Consider the following 27559-nt stretch of genomic DNA (forward strand, 5'->3'; position numbering starts at 1 on the left):
CAGCTAAGTAGTCTGCAGAGGAGATTTGGGGCAGATTCAGGTTGAAATTAGCTGTACAATTACAGTTCCAAGACTTCTAATTGTACAGCTTTGGCGAAATGACCTATCTAAACCATCTAAAACTATTTATTCAGCTCTCAGATAGAGAAAGTCACCTTCTTACAATGCTACTTTGAGAATTATTATAGCACCTATATGGTGCTAAATTTTAGTTCCTTCACTTTCAAAATTGTAAGCTACATCTGTAACTTTTCAGGTAGAGCTTATAAATTTATTCCGTATGGTTTTATAATAAAACTTATTTGTCAATATGTAGCTAGAAAGATTACTGAAAACTTAACTCAGTGACACATAAGTAACCAAAAAACATTTGAACAGAAAACTGCCACATCTAAGTCAAAAACAAAGAATGAGAACACATACATGTTCTCATATTAAAATACTAGCACCTACTTTTTTAGTATTTGTACTTAATTTTGTCTGAAGTTTTATTCACTTAAAAGAAACAAAAACATGGTCAGGCATGGTGGCTCATGCCTGTAATCCCAGCACTTTGGGAAGCCGAGGCGGGGGTGGATCACCTGAGGTCAGGAGTTCGAGACCAGCCTGGCCAACGTGGTGAAACCCCGTCCCTACTAAAAATACAAAAAATTAGCCGTGCATGGTGGCAGGCGCCTGTAATCCCAGTTACTCAGGAGGCTGAGACAGGAGAATTGCCTGAACCGGGGAGGCAGAGGTTGCAGTGAGCTGAGGTCGCACCATCGCACTCCAGCCTGGGCAACAAGAGCGAAACTCTGTCTCAAAAAAAAAAAAAAAAAAAAAAATTATATTGATACAGCAAGTTAAATTAAACCAGTAAATTTTTACTATAGAAATTGCTATAGCAAAAGTATTAATTTAAGTGCAATAAAAATTTGATGTAACTGTGCTACACATTTAAAAATTATTCCTATATTACCATGGACTACTGATTACCCTTAATGTACTTTTAAAAACTTCAGTAAAGGAAGTACACAATATATGATTTTATTAATAAATAGTGCAAAAGCATCAGTGATAACTGTTTGAACATTAAATTTTTTAAACAGCCATGTCTTGGCATTAGTTGATATTGTGCATATTGGCCTCTATGGCACTACAAGTAAACAGATGAAAATATTGCCCATTTTCATGCACAGGTATTCAGCTATAACACCATTTACAAATCATTATGAACAAGATAAATTCTGCAATAATATTCATTTGGATGGCCACAATTAAATGAGTATTATATCAAGAAATAGCCTATGTTCAATATACTCCAGATGTCAGATTGTAAAATGTAATGTTATTTAAAACTTAATTCTTTATTTTCCTTAAAGGGACACCTTTTGTGTATTTGGGTACTCAAATGAAAACTAGGAATGCATTCTTTGACCATAATAACAAAATTCACACAAAAGAGGTTGTATGCCTCCTCCTCTAAAAGAAGCAATACATTTGCTCATAATCTCTCTCTCCAGGTATCATTTCTCATATTATTAATGAAAATGCTTACAAGCACCAACACCAAAATTCTGTCTTCAAGGGAAGGTTACAAAGTTAAAAAAGAGTGGCTCATTATATAAAAAAAGACAAATCGTGGCAACACTATTGCTAAAAATGACATCGATTAAACTTCTTAGCATCCACAAAGTATATTATTTCCATGAGTTTTCTATTATGTGGAGATTTTCCTTAAGAAGTAAAATGAAGTTTGAATAGTACAGTCTGTGGGGTGGTGACATCAGCAACCGCCAGTTCTTGTCCATCAACAAGCCCCAATTCTAAAACAGAAAAAATATAATTAATACAAGCAAAAAAAACTCAACAGAAAGGATAATACACATGTCAACAAGCTATAGAGTATTATGGTCTAGAAAAACATCAAAATCCAATCCTCTTTAATCAAAGTAATATTTGATTTCTTAGAGATTTTAAAATATTCTACTAAAAGAGCAATTAATTCTATTAATATGTCTAAAGTTGTAAGTAATTATTACCTGACCATATACAAGGCATTAAGAGGAAATCTAGAACAAGCACTGATTACTTTCACCAAAAAGAGAGAAAAGAAAGAAAATGATTAGTAAATACCCTTATTTAAAATACCTTTCAATGTTTTGGAGAGATTTGGCCTTGTTCGTTCTTCAATAGAGGTTACCGACTAGAAAACAAAATTACTTTAATGTAAGACACATTAAAGTAAAATAAAACTTGATATAATTTTCTGAAAAAAATTAAAAATACACATTGATAACCTGTAAGTAAAGTGTTCTATTTTTTCCCTCTAGGGTGGCTGTGATTGCTGGAGATTTCATTTGCCTAAAGATTATGATGAGAGAGAAGTATCAAACATAATTTTTATCAAAAGATAATTTTTTTAAGGTTTCAAAAATCACAAAAATGATTTTTACAACATAACAAAAATCTACAATACTTACAGAGAAGCACTATTGGTTAGATAATCCAAAACCTCCTGTAGTTTAGCTGATGGAGAAAACTGAATATTTTGAGGAAGCTGGCTACAAGCTGGGCAGTTTTCCTACACACATAATACACAACAAATTACAGCAGCACATGCACCAATACTAGTCTCTTTTATGAACAATAAAATAAAATTCAGGTTGTTTTATAATCATGCATATTTCCTATAAAAAAATTTTTATGCTTTAAAGCCTGCTTTTCATAATAGACCATTTCTTTTAAATTACTTTGCTGTAGAGTTATTTCAGGCTATAAAGCAAAAGATATATAATAAGTAGAGTTCTGGAAGTTAGAAAATGTATGGGTGACTTTGTTCAAATTTCTAACCAATAATATTTAAAAATCAAAATAAGCATGATCAAAAATGTGTTCTTAATACTACTAACCTTTCTTTCTGCTTCAAATGTGTATGTATACAGCCCATCTACATCATTGAACACCAAGTAATTATTCAAGGGAATGTATGCACTGTAATGAAAAAATGTTCATCTTTATATAATTGAACCAAGTCAAAACATAAATTTACATGCATATTAAAAATGAAACCTATTACCTTGTGGCTATTTTAAAAACCTCAGTGGCACACACAGCTGAAGGGGGGAGAAAATACAGGTGCTTTAACTCAATGGAAATTAAGCATGTTAAAAGTCAGTTATAAATCAGAACAGATAAATTTACATTGGCTCTTCATTAAAAAATATATATTCCAATTTTTAAAAACTGAGACAGTAACAAATTTTACATTTGTTTTGTGTGATTCATGTAATAGAGTAACACTACATGTTTTTCTTGTTTATCAGATTAATAAACGGCCTGCTTCATATGGAACTAAAATGTCTCTTTACTGCAGATAACTTAAGACATAATGTAAGACAAAAAATATGCAAAGTCTAATAACTGGTTCTTTTTCGACAGCTTAGTTACACAACCCATCCAAGAAGATATCAAATTCCTACAACACAAAAAAGCTGCAGCAACGTCAAAAACTAAAGGAAGCAAAATAAACTAAGTGATGGCCTTTTCTTCCTCACCTGCAATGACTGCATTTGTGGAAGCTACTGCAGGAATGATTCTTTTTACTACCCCTGAAAAAAACATATCAATTAAAATATGGTCATTTCTTTAAAATAAAAGAGTTCTCTTAAATTAGAAGGCATGATTATTAAATACCATTTTCTAAAACTTGATTTTTCAGACTTCCAAGCCAGAAAATAAATTTAACCATGAAACAATCTTTCACATCCCCATCATTTTGTAGTAAATTCAGAATCTTAAGCTACAGTAGCAAAGAAAACTCTCTCAAGTAAGTACTATAGAAAGGTGAAACAATAACATCATAATAGTTAACAATTTAGAGTATTATGTTCCAGGCACAATGTAAAGACTAAATATTATTTAATTTTCATAACATCTTCATGTTAATTACTCTGATTTTAAACATAAGAAAAGTGAGACTGAGAGAAATTTAGTAATTTATCCACAGCTATATACTTAGCAAGAGGTGGGGTTGGCATATGAACACAGATATTAAGTGATACACCATGAAGAATAACTGTTATCTAATCATTCCTGTAACAGCTTCAGTCACTTGATTCACAAGCATTCAAAAAAAAGAAAAGCTGCCCTTTATTATCTTTTACTCTACAACCGAGGCTACACAAAATATTAAATACAGTTCTCTACTTCAACTCCACATTTTTCTTTTTTTTTTTTTTTTTGAGACGGAGTCTCGCTCTGTCGCCCAGGCTGGAGTGCAGTGTCGCGATCCGATCTCGGCTCACTGCAAGCTCCGCCTTCTGGGTTCACGCCATTCTCCTGCCTCAGCCTCCCAAGTAGCTGGGACTACAGGGGCCCGCCACCACGCCTGGCTAATTTTTTGTATTTTTAGTAGAGACGGGGTTTCACCGTGTTAGCCACGATGGTCTCGATCTCCTGACCTCATGATCCGCCCGCCCTGGCCTCCCAAAGTGCTGGGACTCACATTTTTCACATCAGTATTATTCACATATTAGGAATAAACAAAGCCCCACCTTAAACCATTTTTAAAAAGTACAAAATAAATACTCCATTTTATAACTATATTTGAATTGTTCATTTTAGAAGACAAAAACTTCAAGAAAAAGTAGCCATTTTATCTCACAGTGTGAGGAAACACTGTAAGATGTGTTCCCAAGACTCCAAGTATAGTCAGGTTTCAAAAACTTAAGGAAAAACGGCAAGTAGCTAAGAAGACATGAAAGAAAGACAGTTACGAAGGCTGGAAAGCTTTTTTAAAAAGTTGACTGTGACCATATGATTCTCTATAGTTTTGGAGAAGAGGAAATTTAAAAAAGAGATAAACTGCATGATGGTTAAACTGGAAGCTCTCCAGTGAACCACATGTAGCAGGATGTACTGAAAGGAGGAAGTGGTAGACACAAACAGTGAAGAGTGTAAGAGACACTGCCCAGTAAGAACATTGCCAAAATGATGAGGACTCCCCTCTTTCTCCAACCCCTGCCACCCATACCCCTGCCCTTCGACCAAAAAAAGCTAGAGTGGGCAGAAAGGCAACTTTCTGTTATACTGAGAACAAGGGGAAAAATCATAGAATAGATAGAACCACTGGCTTGTGCAACTTCACTTCCAATTCTCCTTCTGTACTCCTTGTTGAGGCCCTCATTCACCAGCCTAGAAAGTACACCAAGCCCTGGTAAAAGGTAAAGAAGGATGGATGAGACTACATATTAAAATGGGGAGTTTACAGTTTCTGGTTAGAACACACTGAATTCATTTGTTAATTCTAACAATTAGCAAATATGTGTAACACATGCTCCAGACACTGTTCTAGGTGTTGTGCATAGTAACACTGAAAAAAAGCATCTGCTCGTATAGTGATTTCATTTTGATAAGGGAGATAACACAAAAGTAAATACTTGGAACACCTCAGATATTGAAGAGTTCTATGAAGAAAATGAGATATGTGTTAGACTGAGAATGATGGATGCAGTCCATTAGAGAGAATGGTCAGGGAAGGCCTCCTTGGAGAGGTGATAACTTGAGCTGAAACCTAAGCTATGAGAGAGATCCAGCCATTCAATTACCTGAAGAAAAAGCTGTTTGTAAACAGCAATGGCAATGGTCCTGGTCCTGGGGCAAGGATGTAAGATAGTTTAAGTGTGAAATATTCTTTGCATAGGAGAATGAGGCTACCATTAATCAGTTCTGAGCAATTACCAAAAAAAACAGAATGGTGAATGGCTCAGAAGTCATTTTAGGTTGAATGATTAGGAAAACTGGTTAAGCAGACACCTAAGAGATGAGGAGCCAGCCTGAGGGGATCCAAGGAAACAGCATCCCCGGCGTAGGAACTCGGGAATATTAAAGCTCTAAGGTACAGAAGAACTTGGTGTGTTCAAGGAACACAAAGCAGGTCAGTGTAGGGAGAATGCAGAGGGCAACAAGGAGTAAGTATAAATGGAATTTTAAAATGACATTACTAGATCAGTAAATGTAAGGGAATAATCACAGGAGAGAAATGGCAGATTTTCAAAAAGAAGACAAAGCTCATTCTGGTGAACTTGGTAATGATCTTGGGCAAAATTCTAAAAAAGGAAACTATAACTAGATTGGAAACATTGATCACTACGATTGAGCATGACTGGTTACTAGACAAATCATGTTGGAGTAGCCTCATTTGGCTACTATGACTAACTTAGCAACTCAGGAAAACACAAAAGATAGCATACCTAGGCTTCAGTAGAGGATCTGGAAAGGTTTTTCATGACATCCTTGTGAACAAGATAAAGAAATACAAAGTACCAAGAAGGTCTGATGAACAGAATGAGATAAACCTAAAAGGGCCTGGCCAGAAGTATGATTCAGATGTCTGTCTGTTCTCAGAGAGTTCAGTCTTATTAAAAATTTTAATCACTTATTTGAAAAAGAAATAAAGGATATAATTATCAAAACAGGTGAAATGAAGCTAGAAACACCAGGTAAGTTGGCAGAATACATATAAAGAGAGAAAAACAGGTTGAATTTTAAGAATACATTTGTAAGGACCTATACTTGGATATTAAGAAAAAAAAAAAAAAAGACACTCCCCAAACTGCCAAGTTTATAATAGGCAGATGTGGCTTAGCAATTGCATATGTGGACAAAACATCCAGCTTTCAGTGGCTAGTAACATCAAAGAATCGAAAGTATAGCATCAATGTAAACAAAAAAACAACAACAACATAAATATCTGCTCTCCTTTAAGACTGCATCAGTTATCAGAAGTCTATTATCTAAAGTAAGACCAGTCCCATAATGCTGCATGTTGGCCTGAACAATTAGGAAAAGTTGTTTTCTCTAACTATATTCCAGTTAACCAATATGGATAGCTGGAATATGGTTACAGAAAAACAACATGAGAACCTGAAGCTGTACAACATATCAAAGGGTTGGATATAGTTTGGATATTTGTCCCCTCCAAATCTCATACTGAAATGTGATCCCCAGTGTTGGAGGTGGGGCCTAGTGGGAGGTGTTTGGACCGTTAGGGCAGATCCCACATGCATGGCTTGGTGCCCTCCCTGCAATATTAAGTTCACGCAAGAGCTGGTTGTTAAAAGAAGCCTGGTGTTCCCTCCTCTCTCTCTTGCTCCCTCTCTTGTCATATGACATGCCTTGCCATCCCCCTTAGCTTTCACCATGAGTAAAAGCTTCCTGAGGTCTCACCAGAAGCCAAGCAGATGCTTTTGCCATGCTCACACAGCCTGCAGAACCATGAGCCAAATAAACCTCTTTCCTGAATAAATTACCCAGTTTCAGATATTCCTTTATAGCAAAGCAAAATGAACTAATACAGGGTTAAAGGAACTAACTAGGGAGGTTTATGGCACTGATAAAAATTTGCAAAGGATGTGATCGCTGTCCTCAATATGTTAAAAGCTATTACTTAAAAGGGAATTAGACTGTATACAGTACTGGGACAACAGTCAGACCAAACTGAAGACGATTTCTATTTTGAGATGAAGTTTTGCTCTTGTTGCCCAGGCTGGAAAGCAGTGGCACAATCTCAGGCTCACTGCAACCTCAGCCTCCTGGGTTCAAGTGATTCTCCTGCCTCAGCTTCCTGAGTAGCTGGGATTACAGGCATGCGCCACCACACCCAGCTAATTTTGTATTTTTAGTAGAGACAGGATGTTGCCATGTTGGTCAGACTGCTCTCGAACGCCTGACCTCAGGTGATCCGCCTGCCTCGGCCTCCCGAAGTGCTAGGATTGCAGGTATAAGCCACCGCGGCCGGCCTGAAGACAATTTCTGTTCAATATATAGAATATTTGTCTAACAGTCCTGTCCAAATGTGAAATAGACTGTCTCTAAGAGATGATGAATTCAGTGGAAGATAAAATGGACAGTTTGACTTGGATGACTTATAGCCTAAGTAAGTAAGATTCAATAATTTTATTAAATTCCCCCTAGCTAATAAGTAGTATGAATTACATGGTACCTTCAGTGAACTTCAAGGGGATGGTACTGTCTAAACTCACTTATCAATTATTCTCCTGAAAGCATCCCAGCCCTAAGTCATCCCAACATCATAATTCATGACAATTTGCTGACTTACCTTGAGTGAGCCTATATGTAACACCCCTAATATTATATTGTGATGCTCTCTCTAGGGATTTTTGGAAAATCCATTGTATATGTTCAGGATCATCTCCATCTAATGGAACCCCTTCTGTTTAAAAAAAAAAAAGGGAGAGAGAGAGAGAAGACAGGAATATGTAATCACAAAACAATGTTTTTAATGAAATTATCCAAAGGAATAATATAGAAAAAATATGTATTTTATGTAATTCTAGATTATTAAATTAGGTTTATTACCTCCGAAAGGCTGCTCCTTAGGCCACTGCAACATCCTTACATACTCAATACAGTGTTCTGGTAGCCTGGGCATAGATGCAATGGTGCACATGGGAAAATTAACCTAAAACCACAGTTTGTCCTTTTTAGTGAATTTTAAATGAATTATTTTAAAATGCAACTTCCAGTTATGATCTAGTTCTTAACAATTTCATACAATTTGTTTCAACTCAAAATATTGTATACCATTAAAAATGCCTCTCAAACTATAATACAGATTATCTGAGTCACTTCACTTAGGCTGACCTGCCTGTAAAGACAGGTTTGCCCTACATTTACAAGGTATAAAATTTAAGCTTTGTTAGACTATGAGAAGAAAAATACTGAACAGATTTTCTCAAATATGAACACCTTGTTATGTTTACCTAATATTTAAGTATAAAGCAAACCAAAACAAAAGCAAGTTCAGAGTTAAGTGAATCCCAAGTGAATACTCATAAAATTGTTTACATTTATTATTCAAAATTTCAAGTGTTCTTTAAAGTGGGTATGTAAATCAAAAAGCCCCATCTTTGGAAAGATCATTCTTATCCCTGGTATCTTTATTTCCCTGAAATAAATACAGGTGAAAACCACATAGATTACAGCTTGACATCAATATACAGCTTTGTAATTCTACTTGATACCTACTCCCCAAATAAAAAATACAAATAAATTATGAAAGCAGAATAGTATCAAAACAATGTACTCGGTTCATATCTTTCCTCAAATAGAGCAGAATTTCATATTTTATCTTTCTTCTTAGTGTAATTTTTAAAATACGGCTACTTCTAATTAAAAATTCTAAATATTAACTAGACTTAATAATCCCTAATTCCATGCCAAGATACTATACAAGAAATGCAGGTGCTTTTTCGATTACCTGTGGTGGATAAAGTTCCAGCGTGCACTCGATACAAGCAGTCATTCCAGGCAGAATCACCCGGGCATTTCCTTTAAAACCTTCTGTCCCCCCATCTATCAAAGGGACAATGGAGCTTGGATCTAAGACACCATCTTCATAATTTAGAAGAGATATCTAGGAAAACAATTTGAAGGGCTTTAAAGGAGAAGGGGATAAGAATTCAAAAGAAGAAGTATGCTTTCAAGTAATCCTATGAGTCGGTTGTGCTATTGAATACCAATGTATCAAATCAAGGGATTATAATAACAATTTGTGTCTTCACCTGAAAACCAATGACTGGCAATAAACAATGAAGTAAATATACTTAATTAAAAATTAAACTCTGATTTTTCAAAAATATGATATCAATTCTAATTTTGGGGATGTGAAGCACAGCAGCAAGAACTTCAGAGAACTATAACAATACTAAAGTCTTTACCAGCATGCCATTTATCCATCTTCTGGCGATGATAGAGTCCAGTCCACATACAATAATATGAAATTCTAGAAAAAAAAAAAAAAAAGCAACTTTAGTTTTTAAATATGTAGTTTCATGATGATCTTGCAATGTAGATTCATCAATTGTAACAAATGTACCACTCTGGTGCAGGATGTTGATTAGGAAGGTTGTGTGTTTGTGGGAACAGGAAGCTCTATGAGAACCCAAGTTTTCAAAAATTTTCTGTTCAATGTTGTTGTGAACATAAAACTGCCCTAAAAAATAAAGTTTACTAATTAAAAAAAAAAGCACTTGCAGAAAACAATTTGCACTTTCTAAGAAACCAACAAAAAAACCACAAGCACTTTTTACTGTAATCCCACATACATTCTCAGAGCTCCTATTCCTTGAGTGAACTCTCATTCAGGTCAGCATAGAAAATTGTAGCTGGTCATGTCAGCTAAAACTAGCATTCTCTTTTCAGTCTATCAGCAACATTACTGAAAAGCCAACAGTGAGAGAGGAAAGCAAGTGAAGAAATAGCCTTCAAATAGCTAGCAATATTTGAATAGCTACCAACTAAAAAATTCTAAGAATCTAGTGAGCATTAATTTCAAGTAAAAAACTTACGTCGATAGAAAGTGTCGTTAAAATCTTGAATCTTGTTGAAATGTCTGAATACAAGTAAAGGAACTTAAGCAGCTAAGTTTTAATTTCTAAAATGAATTTGACAATGCCATAAGGAACACACTCTGCATATATTTACAAGAAATAAGTAATCAGTGTTCACATCAGTGGAATTCAAGGAATCTGAATAAATGAACACAACTCTCCTTTCTGACAAAACTTTTCTGCCATTCCTCCCCTAACTACTTTTTCTCATTCCTGAACCCCTATATCATTATATTTATGCCCTTGGTAGGAGGTATACTTTCTACTTTGCTTTGGTTTTTATATAAAACCATAAGCCCCAGGAAAGCAGAATGTGTGTCATCAATCATCAGCATCAAGAAGAGATGCAATAAATGTTTTAGTGAAGGAAAGATGCACATTATAGTTCCTATTTTGCTAGGTGATTTTAAGAGTTACTGCAAAGCTCATTTTTTTAACATACAGAAAATTTCAACGGCTTTTTCAGTTGGTAAAGATTTTACTGTTTTTATTTTTTGCGGGGAGGAGAAAAAGTATGAATTTTTTCTACCTTTCTCATTTAACTCAGTTTTCAAGTTACCCTACCAAATCCTATTACCAGTCTTCCCATCCCTGGAGGCTAAAAAGGAAACCCCATTCAAAATTGATTGTGGGTGAGTCAATATAGCACTTAATGTTTTAATAGCACATGTGTGCAAAAACTTGTTTTAATTTTTCTAATGAATGGAGCAATTGTTTAATAATTTATAAATTATGCAACTTCTCTAAAGTTAAGATAAATAGTCCACTATAAATTTTTTAAAAGCAATACAGAGAAAAAAGGGACAATACATGCTTCCTCTAGATTTTTAATTCTTGCCTACAAATAAAGCTATGAACAATAATTTCAATTCTAGCCCTCAGTCATTCAGACCTCTATTCCCTTTGAATGCTAGGCAAGCAGGAGACCGAAGCTACAGCTAGAAAGAGGTCAAAAAAGAAACAAAGCAAACAGTGGAGGAATGGCAATCAGGGAACCAAGAGCCAGACTAAGAAATCTAATCTGGATTTCTAGAAAATACCCAAAGTTTCAGAGACCCACATAATGGGGATAGACAAACTGAGTGCCCCCCCACTAACCAACCCACCGCCACCAACTCAATTCTTCCTTTTTCCCTACAGGGGCCTGTATTTGCATTTTTAAGCTCTTTATTTTGAAATAATATAGATTCGCAGTAAGTTGCACAGATAGTATAGGTAGGTACCATGCACCTTTCCCAGTTACATCTTACTATAGTACAGTACCAAAACCATAAACAGAACATTGGTACAATGTGTGTTTATAATTCTGTCATTTAAACACACATAGATTTGTGTAACCACCACCCCAGGCAACACACATAACTATTCTACCACAATAAAGATCTCTCTGCAGCCTCCACATCCTGGGCTTAACTGATCTTCCTGCCTCAGCCTCCCACATAGCTGGGACTACAGGCACGTGCCACCATGCCCGGGTAATTTTTCTAGTTTTTACAGAAATAGGGTCTCATTTGTTGCCTAGGCTGGTCTCAAACAACCAGGCTCAAGTGATCTTCCCGCCTCAGCCTCCCAAAGTGCTGGAATTACAGGCCTGAACCACCACACCCAGCCATCTCTATAATTCTGTAATTTCAAGAATATTATATAAACAGAATCATGCAGTGTATGACCTTTTGAGACTGGCTTTTTTTTTTTAGTCTAATAGTCGTGTAACAGTATCGCTCATGGTGGTCTTAGTTTGATGTGAAACATCTTTTCATGTGCTTTTTGTCATCCTTTTTAGTAAAATATCTCTTCCTATCTTTTGTCTATTTTCTAATTGAATTTTTTTTTGTTTTACTGTTGAGTTTTTAGAGTTCATTATATATTCTAGATATGAGTCCTCCGTCAGATGCTTTACAAGTATTTTCTCCAGTCTGTGGCTTTTCTTCATCCCTTTAAGAGGGTCTTTCACACAGCAAGTTTTTAATTTTGATGAAGTTCAGTGTATCAATTTTTTCCTTTTATGGCTCATGCTTTTACAAAAAATTATTTTAATTTTTTAGAGATGATGTCTCACTACATTGCCCAGGCTGCAATGCAGTGGCTATTCACAGTATGACCACAGCCTACTATAGCTTCAAACTCCTAGTCTCAAGCAATCCTCCCACCTTAGCCTCCCAAGCAGCCAGGACTCTGTGGTGGTATGATAAAAGCTCACTGCTTCCTCAGTGATCTGCACCACCATACCCCATCTTTTACAGGTCTTGCTTTTGACGTGGCCTAAGCACTCTCCACCAAACCCTAAAGTTTTATCGTTTTATGGTTTTTAGGTTTTTTTTGTTGTTTTTTTGAGATGGAGCCTTGCTCTGTCGCCCAGGCTGGGGTGCAGTAGCGCAATTTCAGCTCACCGCAACCTCAGCCTCCTAGGGTCAAGCGATTCTCCCACCTCAGCCTCCTGAGTAGCTGGGAGCCACTGTGCCCAGCTAATTTTTGTATTCTTAGTAGAGACGGGGTTTCACCATGTTGGCCAGGCTGGTTTCGAACTCCTGACCTCAAGTGATCCACCCACCTCGGCCTCCCAAAGTGCTGGGATTACAGGCATGAGCCACCACGCCTGGCTCATTCTATATTTTATATTTACACCTATAATCCATTTTGAGTTAATTTTGTATGTTTAGGTCAAAATTCATCTTTTAACTATGGATATGAAATTGCTCCAGTACAATTTGTTGAAGACTATGCTTCTTCCATTGGAACTGTTTTGCACCTTTATCAAAAACAAATTGGCCACACTTATATGGGGCTATTTCTGGCTTCCCTATTCTGTTCTAGTCATCTATATATCCCTCTGGTAACGCCACTGAGTCTGGATTACTATAGCTATATAAGTCTAGAATTTGGATAGTGATTCCTCCCACTTTCTTTTTCAGAATTGTAGTAGGTATTCCTTTGCTTTTCTATATAAATTTTAGAAGATCGTCTATATCGACAATTTTGCTGGGATTTTAATAGAAACTATGGTATATATGTATACATATTTAGGGAGAAATGACATCTTTACTATATTTAATCTTCCAGTCTTTGAAGATGGACTATCTCTCCATTTATTTAGATTTTCTTTGATTTCTTTCATCAGCATTTTGTAGTTTTTCACTATATAAATCTCTTACTTATCTTGTAGTTTACATCTAAGTATTTATTTTTCTTTGTAAGCAGTTGTAAATGGCATTGTATTTTACATTAACTTTCACAAGTTCACTGGTATGTTGATTTTTTATTCTGTGGGACTTTCTACATAGAAATCACATCTTCTGACTTTCTATAAAATGCCAAAAGTTCTCCAGATCTAAATTCAAACTACAGTGTAAATACTCCTTTTTAAAAACATATTTCTTGTAAAAATAAATTTACTGTGATGTACCTTCCATTTCGCTAATACTATATTGACTGTCTACTCTGTCTGCTACTGTAAGGAAACAAAGATTAATTGGATCCAGCCTAGGAATTTACACTCTAGTAAAGGAGATATGTAACTGATACTGAAATTAAGGGCAATAATGCAAAATAAAGTAGACGATGAAACAGGCTTTATAAACTTAAGTTAAAAATCAGGGCCCAAAAAATATTTATATAACCATACAGAAAAGACTGGAAGAATAGATAGCAAAATGTTACCAGCAGTTATCTCAGTAATAAAGTTAGTACTGCTGACTTTTTTTTCCCTCTTGCTTATCTGTATTCTCTGTTAAATATCTCTTATAATAAAGGAAAAAAGCTTTTAAAAATTAAGTAATTTTCTTTTTGTCAAAAGGATACGGAACTACATTGCAATTAGGAACTCTGTCATTTAGAAATTCTGCAGCAACTTCAGCCTTAGGTCTTCCAATATCTTTAGGCCTACAGGAAAAATATTTAAATTATAATTCATATTATAAATCTATATGATCTACATAACTTATTTTCAAACATAAAAGTAAATTCACAGTAAGTTTACTTATAGGAAATTTAGAAGGAATATTTTTGCCTAAGTATTTTGATTTCAGTAATAACTTTTGGTAAATGGTAATTTAACCTTAAATGTCAGCCCTTGCTAATGGTCCAAATTAACATAAGTCTAATTAAGTATTGCTTTAATTAAGAGAAAATCAGAACAGTGTTCTTCCTCCCAGATAAAGCATAATAATGCTATGATTCCTGGCCACTTTCCACTGTAAAAAATTATCCCACTCTTAGAGCTCAGAACCTTATGGTGTTACTCCACAGGTCTTGGCTGAAATATACACAATAAGATTCATCCTTGGGATGCAAGAACCTTCATTTAACCCCTTCTTCCTGTGTGTGCTGATTAAGCAGCAAATTTTGTGTCCCCTAAGAAGCTGCATGAAAAAGAAAAAAAAAGAAAAAAAAAATCTCACTGGACCGTATATAAAATGGAAAAAAAAAAAAAAAAAAGAGGCTGTAACCATGTTTTTTTCTTTTTTCTTTTTGAGACGGAGTCTCACTCACTCTGTCACCCAGGCTGGAGTGCAGTGGTGCGATCTCGGCTCACTGCAACCTCCGCCTCCCAGGTTCAAGCAATTCTCATGCCTCAGTCTCTAGGTAGGTGAGATTACAGGTGCCTGCCACCACAACCAGCTAGTTTTTGTATTTTTAGTTTTGCCATGTTGGTCAGGCTGGTCTCGAACTCCTGACCTCAGGTCATCTGCCCGCCTCAGCCTCCCAAAACGCTGGGATTACAGGCATGAGCCATCATGCCCGGCACCAAGTTTTTAAAGAAAGAATAATACCAAAAGTGTCAGCTAAAATTGCAAATGTTACTATTACATCACAGAAGCTGAATATATAAAGCCTCAAAAGGTCACTCTTAAAACAATAACCACACATATAGATAGGAAAGGATATTAATTTCCTCCTCTAAGTTCTATACAAATGGTATTTTCTTTCCTAATATTTCCATATTCTCCTCAGAGAAATCACTCCATGTATATAATAAGAACATTATTACTTTTTTCATAACATATTTGTTACATACACGTCTATCATACCCACTAGACTATTATTTGGATGAAAGTGACCATGTTCTTACTCTCTTCATATTCCTTCCTATCTAGCACACAGTAAATACTTTTAAAATAAATGAAAATAATAAATCGTGTGCTTATTAGAAAAAAATTTGAAATTTCAAAGAAAAACACTTTAGCATGTCAATTTTTCTTTTCTTTTCTTTTTTTTTTTTTTTTTTTGTTTGAGACAGAGTCTCGCTCTGTCACCCAGGCTGGAGTGCAGTCAGCCTCCCAGATTCAAACAATTCTCGTGTCTCAGCCTCCAGAGTATAGCTGGGACTACGGGCATGAGTCACTATGACTGGCTAATTTTTGTATTTTTAGTAGACACAGGGTTTCACCATGTTGGCCGGGCTGGTCTCGAACTTCTGACCTCAAGTGATCCGCCCACCTTAGCCTCCCAATGTGCTGTGATTACAGGCATGAGCCACCATGCCAGGCCAATTTTTCTTCTCTCCAATAAAGCACTGTTCTTTTTTGATTCAAAACTTTTGGTAAATGTTTTATCTTCACTTTGTACTAACTTACATAAAAAAGGCCCTGTTATAAATCAAAGAACTTAATTTCAGTATTGCATTCAATGGCTCCACACACAGAAAGCTCTTTAGGTATGTAAAAGGGATAAAGTAGACTTCTAAGATTACTTTAAGTAATATATTCTATGTGCTTTTACGGCACAGCCCAAACAAAAGAACTCCTAGATGGTTTCTGGGAACTGTTTGTTAATTTACCATTCCAGGATGAAACAATCAGATTGCTCCACCTCAATAAAATGGCCTTTCACACACATCATCCTTGCAGGACACTATGCCCAAATTATTTAACCTTGAACACAAGAATCTACCCTGAGGTTGCTGAGATTAAATGGAATAATATGGATAGTTTAGAAGTACTTGCTACATATCATTATTACCATCTTCAACCATTTTAGCCACAAATTAAAGGGTATGGCCTGTATCAATAACAAATCAATTCAGTGGTATCTTTTTCAGAGAATTCACAACTCAAAATTTGACAAGCTGGACAGAGCCCACAAACTTTGCTATAGAGAAGGGAAATTTCAAAGGTTAAAAAATAAACAAAAAATAAAGCTTAAAAGTTAAACATTAAGGGTCACACTGCAATTACAACACTTCATTAACTTATTTTAATCCATACTTCAGTCCCATTAAGATCTTCCACAAAGATAATGTAGAGGTTTTATGCCTATCCAAAAATGTAATGTTACCTTTTTTGCTAGCTCAACTTTATCCTATATACCCAGAACAATTTGAGCACTGTCAGTAACAGATGCAAACTTCCTAACTAGGGAGAGAAAAAAAAAAGTCCTTATCTCTGTGTATCTTTGAGTAACAAATACACACTTTTACCTAAACTACTCAAACCCCTCAATATTACATACTAAATTCATGAATGAACATTTCTTCATGTCTGGATACATGGCCTACTTCAGTTTTTGTTTTTTGGGTTGTTTTGTTTTTGTTTTTGTTTTTGAGACAGGGTCTCGCTCTGTTGCCCAGGCTGGAGTACAGTGGCATGAACACAGTTCACTGCAGCCTCGAGATCCTGGGCTCAAACGATCCTCCTACCTCAGCTTCCCATGCAGCAGGGACCACAGGTGCACATCCGGCTAATTTTTTAATTTTTTTGTAGAGACGAAGTCTCCCTTTGTTGCCCAGGCTGGTCTGGATCTCCTGGGCTCAAGCAATCTTCTCACCTCAGCCTCCCAGTGTTGGGATTACAGGCGTAAGCCACCATGCCTGGCCTCTACTTCTGTTCTTAAACTCATCTTTAACAAATCACTCCTTGATGTTCTCTATATTCCATATATGCCTAAGGTAACCATCCCTCTTTGTTCCATTCCAATTGGTTCTGGTTTTTCTCTCCTCGACTTTCCATTTTCTTTCCCCTTGTAGGAAAAGCTCAAACTCTTTCCCAACTTTATTGCTCCAGTCACCATTCAAACCTTGGCTCACAAATCCCTGCCAATCTCTCACTAGGGCCTAATACTCCAGCGAGTATTCTCTTCTGACATCAACTGGAGGAAGAGCTACCGTTCTTTCCTTTCTTCAGAGCACAGTTAACCTGAGGATATTCCCAAAAATCACATAAACCTTTGGAAGGAGACTTCTTCGAAAAAACAAAAACATGTATTTGTTTACATAACTACTATCACCAAGATGCCCGAAATTTTCTTACAAAACTTTACCTACAATGGGAATGGTAGTTTTTGTTTTTTAAAATAAAATTAGTATTATCCTCTCAAGTCATTTTTAAAAATTATTAAACTGCAATGTACAAGTTCAAATGATTATCAGAGCTTAAAAAAAGAAAACCGCTAAGATATTAAAACTTACCTAAATAAAAACTGCCTATTTAGATTGGAAACATCTATAGTGTCCATATCTATAACATGAATCTGTCTAAAACCAGACAAGGCCTGTGGGAATAAAAACAATCCAATTAAGCAGAAGTTTCCTCACATTTAAAAACGTAATATTTGTTTTCAATGTAGTCTTAAGTCTACAAATTCTCAGTAATAAATTCTGTGTAATTTGTATTCGATGGCTGAAAGAGTCTTGCAAGGTATATAAAATTCAGAGTTCTTGAACAGGTCCAAAGTGTACAATCACTCAGTTTCAAATAATCTATAACCAAAAGAGAACAACTCAAAATTTCTACGGATTGAAACTATTTTACATATATATATAATTCCATAAACACATTTGTAAAATTTGTTGCTTTGCTGCTATTGATGGATACTTTAATTTTACTATGCTTGCTATTATTTTTTCAAAATATTGTTAAAAGCAATTCTACAAGCTTTATTTTAGTTTACTTAATATTAAGCATGCCACGATTCAGAAATGGTAACTATTATAAGACATATATTATAAAAACACACACATAGGTAGGCTGTATATGTAAAAGGAGTATCTTAAAAGATATTGAGTCAAGAGCATGCAATTTAAAAAGCAGGGAAAGGCAAAAAACAGAAAACCTGTTAGGTTTCCATAATAATGCCATGCATTCTAAACAGTACAACCACATTCAAATTTACCAGCAGATGCAAAAAACTGAAAAAAATAAGTCTCAATAACTAACTTTTCTGGTCTTGGTCAGTTTACTTCGATGATCAAATAGCTTGACAATAATTTCCTCATTTTTCTGTCCCCCTATATACCAAGAGATCTTCAAGACTTATCCATATTTGTGCTTTCAAAGTTCTGACTGTTCTCAAACTCCACAGAAACTGTACTTGTCAAGTTCACCAATAACCTCCGTGTTGCTAACTCCAATGACCAATTCTCAGTCTATCTGACCTTACCTTTCTGAGGTATTAGGCTGGGTGGGTCACTTCCTCCACCCTAAAACATGTTCTTCAGTTGGTCACCACACTCATGAGAATTTGAACACTTTTTAAAAATTGGTTTCCAGTTCATTCAGTTTTCTTCCTACTTTACTGGCCAGAATTCGGAGTAGCCTTGTGCTTTGTTCTGGTGATCTCAGACCATCTTACAAGATATAGACCATCTAGCAGACATCTCAGACTTAACAGTTTCCAAAACCAAACTTGATCACCCTTGCTCACCACAACAACCAAATTTGTTCTTTTCCAGATCTTCCTCATTGCAGTAACTTCCTCATTGCAGTAACTCCATCTTTCCAGGTGCCCGCCCCTAGAGCAAAAACCTTGTTGTATCATCCTCGATTCCTTTCTCTCACAGCACACCACCAATCCATCAGCTAATCCTGTTGATTCCATCTTCAAAATATATCCATAATCTGACCACCTGTCACCACCTCCAATGCTACCATCCTGGTTCAAGTCACGTTGTCTCTTGTCTAGAGGACTATAATAATCTAATAAGTCTCTCTGTTTCTTCCCCCTCTCTGCTCTTCCCTTAGTCTATTCTCAGTGCATCAGCCTCAGTAACCTAGGTGAAAAGCCAATCAAGTGTCTCATTGCATAAATCTCTCCAATGACTTCATGACTCAGAGTAAAAGCGAGAGCACTTACAGTAACCTCCAAAGTCTTTTGTGATATCCACTCCAAGCCCCTCCATCTCCCATCATCTGTCTGATATGGTCTCCAAAAATGCTCCCCCAACCCACTTCTGCTCTAGCGATGATAGCCTCCTTGCAGTCCTTGAACAAACAGGAGTGCTCCACTTCACAGCTTTGTACCTGTTATTCTCTCTAACTAGAATATTCTTCCTACAGATAACTGTATGGCTCATTTGCTCACCTTTGTACTCAATAGCACCTTTTTGTAAACCTTTTCCCTTCACACCATTTGACATACTATATACTTACTTTTTCATTCAACTAAAATGTGAGTCCCACCAACGTAAACATCTCTCTGTATTTGTTCAGTGCTGTATCTTCAGCATCTAAAATGGTGCTTGGCATATGGGATGGAGGCTCAATAAATATTTGCTCAATCAGTAATATTAGTATCTTTTATTTTTTTTTTTTTTGAGACGGAGTCTCGCTCTGTTGCCCAGGCTGGAGTGCAGTGGCGTGATCTCGGCTCACTGCAAGCTCTGCCTCCCGGGTTCACGCCATTCTCTCGCCTCAGCCTCCCGAGTAGCTGGGACTACAGGCACCTGCCACCACGCCCGGCTAATTTTTTGTTTTCTGTATTTTTTAGTAGAGACGGGGTTTCACTGTGTTAGTCAGGATGGTCTCGATCTCCTGACCTTGTGATCCGCCTGCCTCGGCCTCCCAAAGTGCTGGGATTACAGGTGTGAGCCACCATGCCCAGTCTAGTATCATATTCTTTTTTGTTAGAATGAGCCTTTAGGGGGCTTACAATGAATTAAATAAGCAAAACAAGGAGTAAAATTGAAAACCCTTAGTTTTCTTCTTTTGTGTAAAAGATTACTGTAATGCAATAAAGAAGGAGCCACTCCTTAAAGTTGCTTGGTGACTAATCTTCAGATCTAATCTTCAATTATTTTACACTTAAAATTAGTAAATGTCATATTTGCAAATAATGGCTTCAAAATTTAATAAGCTTTAGGAAACTTGTACATTTATAATACCTAACAAAAACCAATGCCCATCCTCCATAAACCCTTTCCTTCTATAAGTCTTTGGTTCTCACACTGCTAGAGTATTTATGTTTGATACGGTACTGTCATTTTGGCATCCCACCACACAGTGTATCATGCATACTGCTATTTATTTCATGTGAGATTTATCTCCCCAATGAAACTTCAGATTGACTGAAGACAGAGACCATGATGACATATAATCCCCACAGAACCCAGCAAGACATTAAATACAGTGAAGTATATTTAAGTTTTTACAACTTCACTCAAGTGACATTAGTGTTTCTTAACAAAATTAATGTGGCTATGTTTATATTTAAACTTTAACCCCCTTGGCCAATTATTTGGGTCCTCCATCTGGCTGTGACCTGCTTTATTTTCTAAAGAGTCTATTCCAGCATTTCCACTTTTCTACACCGCAATGAGAAGCCTAGCATACAACTCTAAACCAATTCTGCCTCTACTCATTTGTGTTACATAAACTCATCAAAATTTATAGAAAGCGACTTTGTGATTAGAAAAAGTCAAGGAAACCAATTAATTAAATCAAATTATACACTTAATTTATTTCTAAATATATGCGAATAAGTTCAGTAAAGGTTTAGCTTTCCCAAACCTTAGGTGTCCACAATCGTCTTATTAGGTCATAAAATGACCCAATGGTTCACTGAAAAAGAACACTTAACTAAGAACTGATAACCTGGATGCAATTCCAGGCACATCGCTATAATCCACAAAAACTTCAGCAACTCAGTCAACATCTCTAAACCTCAATGTCTCCCTCTATATAAAATGGGGTAATGCCTTACCCACCTAGCTGGGTTATTTGGGGAAGCAAAAGAAATAATAAATTATTTGAAACTATACATTTAAATATGAATTACCAGTTTTGTTATTTACTTCATTGAAGTTAGGAGCGTTTTGCCAGAGGAAGCACCAAAAGTTGTTTGTTAAAGATCAGAGAAGAAAACTGAAGTATGAAATTTTATCAATAACTTTATAGCTGAGAGCTTTAGAATTTAAAAAGTTCCAAAGTTCTACCATTTTAATTACTGTTTGGAATTTGGCATGCTAAACTTATCTAACAAAGGCTCAAGAGAAAAGGTTAAGAATCACGAGAAATTTCCTAGTATGACAGGTAAGTAAGGTTTACTTATCACAAAGAAGAAAAAAATATTTATATATATATATATATGTATATATATTACCAGATTTTTCAGGAGCTCACATCCTAAGCCGCCAGCTCCAATGACTAGAACTTTACATGTATCTAACAAGAACTGGAGAGACTGTAAAGAATGGAAAGGCATATTAAAAGCTGGGTGATAACCGCAAAGACTATAAATAAAGCAACAAACTTTAAAATAGTTTCTGATGTTTCCAGGAAAAAATGCCACTAGGATAAAGAGGAGACTTTGTATTTGCTCAATTATTTGAAATTTATGAATTCTATTGAACCAGGAATTCTAAAACTCTAATGATTTCAGGAAGTTTCAATGTTAATTTTTCTTTTTTTCTTTTTTTGAGATGGAGTCTCACTCTTGTCACACAGGCTGGAGTGAGTGATGGGATCTCGGCTCACTGCAACCTCCACCTCCCAGATTCAGGTGATCCTCCTGCCTCAGCTTCTCCAGTAGCTGGGATTACAGGTGTGCACTACCACACCTGGCTAATTTTTTATTTTTAGTAGAGACGGGGTTTCACCATGTGGGCCAGACTGGCCTCGAACTCGTGACCTCAAGTGATCCGCCCGCCTCAGCCTCCCAAAGTTTCTTGGATTACAGGCATGAGCCGCCGCGTCCAGCCATTAATGTTTTTAAATTGCCTTTTATTGTATGAAAGTAAAAGGCTATTTTTAACAAGGAAAACTATCTCTAATTTGTTTTTTAATTTTTGCAAATGGATAGAGAACATCAAATTCAGTTAACTGACTTCCTAAAAATATAAAAGTTTAAAAATTTAAAAAACAGAGGATCAAGCACTGCCCAAATTGTTTAAAGGAGTAAAACAATAAGGTAAAAAGAGTAACAGGGCTGGGCACTGTGGCTCACACCTGTAATCCCAGCACTTTGGGAGGCCGAGGTGGGCGGATCACCTGAGGTCAGGAAAGACCAGCCTGACCAACATGGTGAAACCCTGTCTCTACTAAAGATATAAAAAATTAGCCAGGTGCGGTGGTGGGCGCCTGTCATCCCAGCTACTTGGGAGGCTGAGGCAGGAGAATCACTTGATCCTGGGAGGCAGAGGTTACCATGAGCCAAGATCACACCATTGCATTCCAGCCTGGGCAACAAAAGCGAAACTCCATCTGCGGCAGGTGGAAGGGGAAAGAGTAACAGCTGCTTTTTTTTTTCCTTTTTGAGACAGGTCTCACTGTGTCACCCAGGCTGGAGTGCAGTGGCATGATTAGAGCTCCCTGCAGCCTCCACCTCCAGGTGCAGTCAAGCAATCCTCCCACCTCAACCTCCTGAGTAACTGAAACCAGACATGTATCATCATGCCCAGCTAATTTTTTTTTCTTTTCTTTTTCTTTTTTTTTTTTTTTTTTTTTTTTTTTTTTTTAGAGATGGGTTCTCTCTATGTTGCCCAGGGTGGTCTGGAACTCTTGGGCTCAAGTGATCCTCCTGCCTTGGCCTCCCAAAGTGCTGGGATTACAGGCGTGAGCCACCTTACCTGGCCAACATCTCCTTTTGAATAAAGTGAGCAAAACTCACAAAACATGAGATAATATGAAAACACATAAAACTCTTAGAAAATTCCTTATCAGCAGAAATACAATCATTTAACAGAAGTAACAATCTTAAATTATCAGGCAAAAAAAAAAAATTTAGAAGCACAAGAAAATATGGTGTGTTATCTAAAGAAAGACAGAATTAATACTTTCAATTCTTTTTTTCTTTTTTTCTTTTTTTCTTTTTAATGCTTTCAGTTCTGCCCAGCATTAAAGGAGAAAGTTATTCACATGAGACACTGGGCCAAACCAAGAGTTTGCACGTTAATTTATGGGAGTAACACAATATTTCTATTTCAAAATACTATCTTTTTATAAATACAAAAGGACATAAAGATGTGCTATACTTTTCCCTACCCTGTAATAAAAAAAAGTGACATATAATTGAACACTTGCCTTAAGTCAGACACTATCAGTCCAAAATTCTACGCCTCTATTATTTAGTACTTACATAATTCTTAACATGCAATTAATTATACTCAAAGCTAAGATGTTCATTCCAACTAAATTTCAAAATTTAAATAAGCACATCTATATTCCTATCAAAATTAATTTCTCACAGTAGCACTACAAAAGGGGAGTATGTTTCAGAAAGCATTTTAAATTTTTACATGAGGTCATGAAGTTAGATTTTTCTCACAAAAATTTTCAACTTATATTACATGAGAAATGTTAAGACTCAAATAGTCACTCAAACAAAATCAGTTGTGAATATTCAATCTCATATTTTAAGAAAAATTTAGTTTCACAAAACAATTTTATTAGTATTTTCATTGTAAGAGCAAATTAAAAAAGAAGCATTCTATTAGTTTTGAAACATAAAACTATTAGAGCAGTTATTTAAAAATAAACGTTTCTCACTTCAGTGCTCGGTTCGAAATCAGGGTGTGTGAAGGGTCCAGATCGCTCGAGGAACTTCTTTACATGGTTCCAGCGACCTTCCCAGTCTCCAGTGTACCCACACCCACCATCAACAGCCATTCTGCACAGAACACAGTAAATTCAGCTGCAAAGATCAGTATGAAAAAAACCACACCTACAACTATTATGGTATCCCCAAATGAAAAGGTAACCACACCAGACCTGCTCAAATAAAAAGGAAAATATTCATTGTGATTATGTTTATGCTTTGAAATTTTTTCTTGCCTATTATACAATTCATTTAAAGTTAAGAACTGCACGTTTCTATTTTTATTTCACCCAATGGATGAAATAAATCAGTCTACATGTTTTTGGTTTCCTAAAGCAATCCAAGGTTCAACTTAGGATATTGGTCTATTATGTGAGAAATTGACTTCTCTACATTTGGTATTTACAAAAAAAACACTGCAAGCTTCCTCAATCTGTTGTTTCATCACACTTGCATTAGAAAATATGAGATTCAACAGAGAAAAAAAGTCACACTTTCAGAATTCTGATGCTTATGTGTCTGATGCAAATTTAATATTTATGTGTCCTTTCCAAAGGTGTAATCTAAAAATCATTTTGATGAGAGGAATTTTCACATACTTTTCTCAGAAATAGGGTTATTTTTTTTTTCTTTTTTTTTTTTTTTTTTTTTTTTGGTGACAGAGTCTCACTGTGTTGCCCAGGCTGGAGTGCAGTGGTGTGACTGCAGCTCACTGCAGCCTTGCCCTCCTGGGCTCAAGTGATTCTCCTGCCTCAGCCTCCCAAGCAGCTGTGCCTACAGGTACATGCCACCATACCCAGCTAATTTTTGTATTTTTAGTAGAGACGGGTTTCACCATGTTGCACAGGCTGGTCTGGAACTCCTGAGCTCAAGTAATCCGTCCACCTCGGCCTCCCAAAGTGCTGGGATTACAGGCATGAGCCACCGAACCTGGCAGAGGTCCTAATTTTTTAAAGAATCTCTTAATGCTGTGGGACGGCTTTTCTTGCCACTAAACACGAAGTTTCAGGTTACAATTACGCCACAGATAGACATCTAGAAACCTTTTAGAAGACACAACAGAATAAGGTGGGACTCCTCTACAAAATGCATCTATTTTATACTTAGTTAAGATTCACGTTTGGTTGTGATTATTTTTAATTTTCTAATTTCCTATAACCCCACAGTTTCTACAGCCAAATATATTAGTAATATCCAATTTTTACAAAAGGGACCAAGAAGTATTGCCTAGCAATAAAAACCATAGGTTTTGATGTCAGAGTTGTGTTGGGTTCCACAATTAACAGCACTGTGACCTTGAGCAGATTACTTAATAGACATAAACCTCATCTGTAGGCCGTTCATAGCTACTTCTTTCAGCCATGAGGATATAGATAATCACATAGAAGACTCAGTACAGTACGTGGGATATGGTAAGCAATGTTTAATTGTGATTTCATGTAAAAGTGGGAGGGAAATAAAAGGCAGGAAAGAATGTGAAATTAAGTTTGTCATTCAACTGAGGGACACACATAAAGATCAAAGCACTGCTACTGGGAATTGGCACGGAAATTTACAAACTCACCATAACCAATGCAAGAGTATTTTTACCCTGCCCAGGCAGGGAGGGGAGTAAATTATGTGGCGCTGGCCAGGTTAGAAAACACTTCGATTAAATCTGTCTCACCAGCATAGAATTAAGCATCTGATAAGAAATAGAGTGTGTAGTAAAAGGGATGAATAGGTTGTTTGAGGTCAACAACCTCTTTTAAGATCTTTTAAGAGCCAATTATTCTGCCAAAATGACTGGAGTGCTTAGTACAATATCTGACATGTAGAGTTATCATTAAAAGTTTGCAATTAGTACTACCGTCTCAGTGTTTGCAAAAGGCCACAAAACGGTCTTGTGTCCTTTTCCTGTGTGTTTAAGGTAGATTGCCTTTTCACAGGGTCACTGTCTGACAATTTGGGATGGAGGAAGAGGAGTGCACAAGGGTCCTTCCAAGACCTTTACGTCAGGCACCCCGGAGGGCCCCTGCAGGAGCTGGGGCAGTGCAGCCTGGCCCCGACGCCCGCACCGGGCAGATACCGGGAGCGGCCCGCCAGGCCCCCGGGGCTGCGGGGCGGGGATCAGGGGATGAGGCAGCGCCGCCTGCGCTCCGGGTGTCCCCCTCCCAGCCCCCCGGGCCCGCTGCGGCTGGTCCCCTAGGCCTGGGGTGGGGGGAGGCGGGGGTCCCCGGAGAGGGCCCCGGCCTCCCGGCAGCACTAACTTCTCAGCCAGCAGCTCCTCTATTCTCCTTCTTTTCTTCTCCCTAAAAGAGAGAATAAAAGAAGGGTCAGCATCGCGCTACACACTGGGCGCCGCGAGGGGAGGGGGGCGAGGGGACGGGGCGGGGGGTGTGGGGACCCCGGGTGGCGGCGGCAACCGCCCACCGCCGCGCTCTCTCACAACCCAGCCCAGCCCGGCGCGTCTGCAGAGCCCCGGTACTTACGGCTCCTCGCCATCCGCCATATTGTTCTCCGCCTCTTCCCAGGTGCCCACGCGCGGCGGGGCGGGGAGGAGCGGGACTGGCAAAGCGGGGAGGGGCGGGGCCAGAAACACAGCCGGCAGGGAGGGTCGAGGTTGACTGCGGCTGGGCTCCAATGGGCTTTAAAGCCTTGCCCTGTAATTATAATCTTAATTACCTACGCTTAATTAGGTGAATCTTATACCGTGCATAATGTTGCTCTGCAGCGTGAAAATGTAGACAATACATTATGCGTTTACACAAACTATATGTTAATACGTAATTATATAAAATATTGGTATATTCTATGAAAAATTCGTGAAGAACCATCCCAGTATGCCAGAGCTTTCCTCTGGGGTCAAAGATCAAGGAAATTTTCACTTTCTGCTTTTCAGGATGGTTCCAAAGTCTTTGCCTTTATAAGTACTCACTTGAATAATACATTTATCTAAATCAGTTTACATTGGTGGGGTGGGAGATTATTATTTTCTTTGAACAAATCAGCATTAATATTTTCATGTCACATTCTGTTAGATAAGTTCAGCGGAAACGAAATGATTTTTTAAAACTTTTTTCCTGAGATAAATGTGTATATTTAGATACAAAGAAAAAAGTATAAAGGAAAACAATCACAAAAATCAAAGAATAACTTAGAACACCCATAATCCTATCACCTAAAGATAAATGGTGATAAAAGTTTCAATTATTTTCTTCTAGAGTCAGAAATACAAATATACACTGTGAATCTGGATGGCTGGATAGAGGGAAATGATCATGTTCAAAAATGTATGTATATACACGTACACACACATCTCCTTCTATGGAGTGGGACAAGAATGATATTTGGAATCAAAAGTAACTGATTTTAAATTCTTCTCAGTTGTGAGCTACGAAACCCTTAGACACTTCTATTTCTTCATTTATAAAGTGGGCATA

General features: G+C 36.9%; 1 protein-coding gene across 2 annotated transcripts; it reads right to left on the reverse strand.

Annotated features, from left to right (window-relative positions):
* Positions 1 to 1010: 1010 nt before the first annotated feature.
* UBA3 (ubiquitin like modifier activating enzyme 3) lies at positions 1011 to 26686 on the reverse strand. Of its 2 annotated transcripts, XM_004035867.4 has the most exons (18): positions 26609 to 26686; positions 26387 to 26428; positions 24089 to 24209; positions 21705 to 21785; positions 17797 to 17879; positions 14193 to 14273; positions 10353 to 10396; positions 9723 to 9787; positions 9263 to 9418; positions 8362 to 8464; positions 8102 to 8215; positions 3537 to 3590; positions 3059 to 3095; positions 2892 to 2973; positions 2463 to 2563; positions 2280 to 2343; positions 2131 to 2185; positions 1011 to 1805 (listed from the first exon to the last, which is right to left on the reverse strand). In XM_004035867.4, exons 1-18 carry the CDS (start codon positions 26626 to 26628, stop codon positions 1717 to 1719), a joined length of 1392 nt encoding a protein of 463 aa, XP_004035915.1. In that variant the 5' UTR covers positions 26629 to 26686; the 3' UTR covers positions 1011 to 1716. The 2 variants fall into 2 exon arrangements, with proteins under 2 accessions (XP_004035915.1, XP_004035916.1); XM_004035868.5 differs by lacking the exon at positions 26387 to 26428 and having other exon boundaries at positions 26609 to 26680.
* Between the last annotated feature and the right edge of the window lie 873 nt (positions 26687 to 27559).

The sequence above is a fragment of the Gorilla gorilla genome, chromosome 2, assembly GCF_029281585.2.
Source record: "Gorilla gorilla gorilla isolate KB3781 chromosome 2, NHGRI_mGorGor1-v2.1_pri, whole genome shotgun sequence".
NCBI classification, from domain to species: domain Eukaryota; kingdom Metazoa; phylum Chordata; class Mammalia; order Primates; family Hominidae; genus Gorilla; species Gorilla gorilla.

What these genes read in the sequence shown, in the direction of transcription:
- UBA3 (XM_004035867.4), bottom strand. Translation starts at nt 26,628, where the DNA reads ATGGCGGATGGCGAGGAGCC. An exon ending in GAGGAGCTGCTGGCTGAGAA is followed by an intron (nt 24,210 to 26,386) that starts GTTAGTGCTGCC and finishes TGTTCTGTGCAG; the next exon opens with AATGGCTGTTGATGGTGGGT. An exon ending in ATTTCGAACCGAGCACTGAA is followed by an intron (nt 21,786 to 24,088) that starts GTGAGAAACGTT and finishes CATTCTTTACAG; the next exon opens with TCTCTCCAGTTCTTGTTAGA.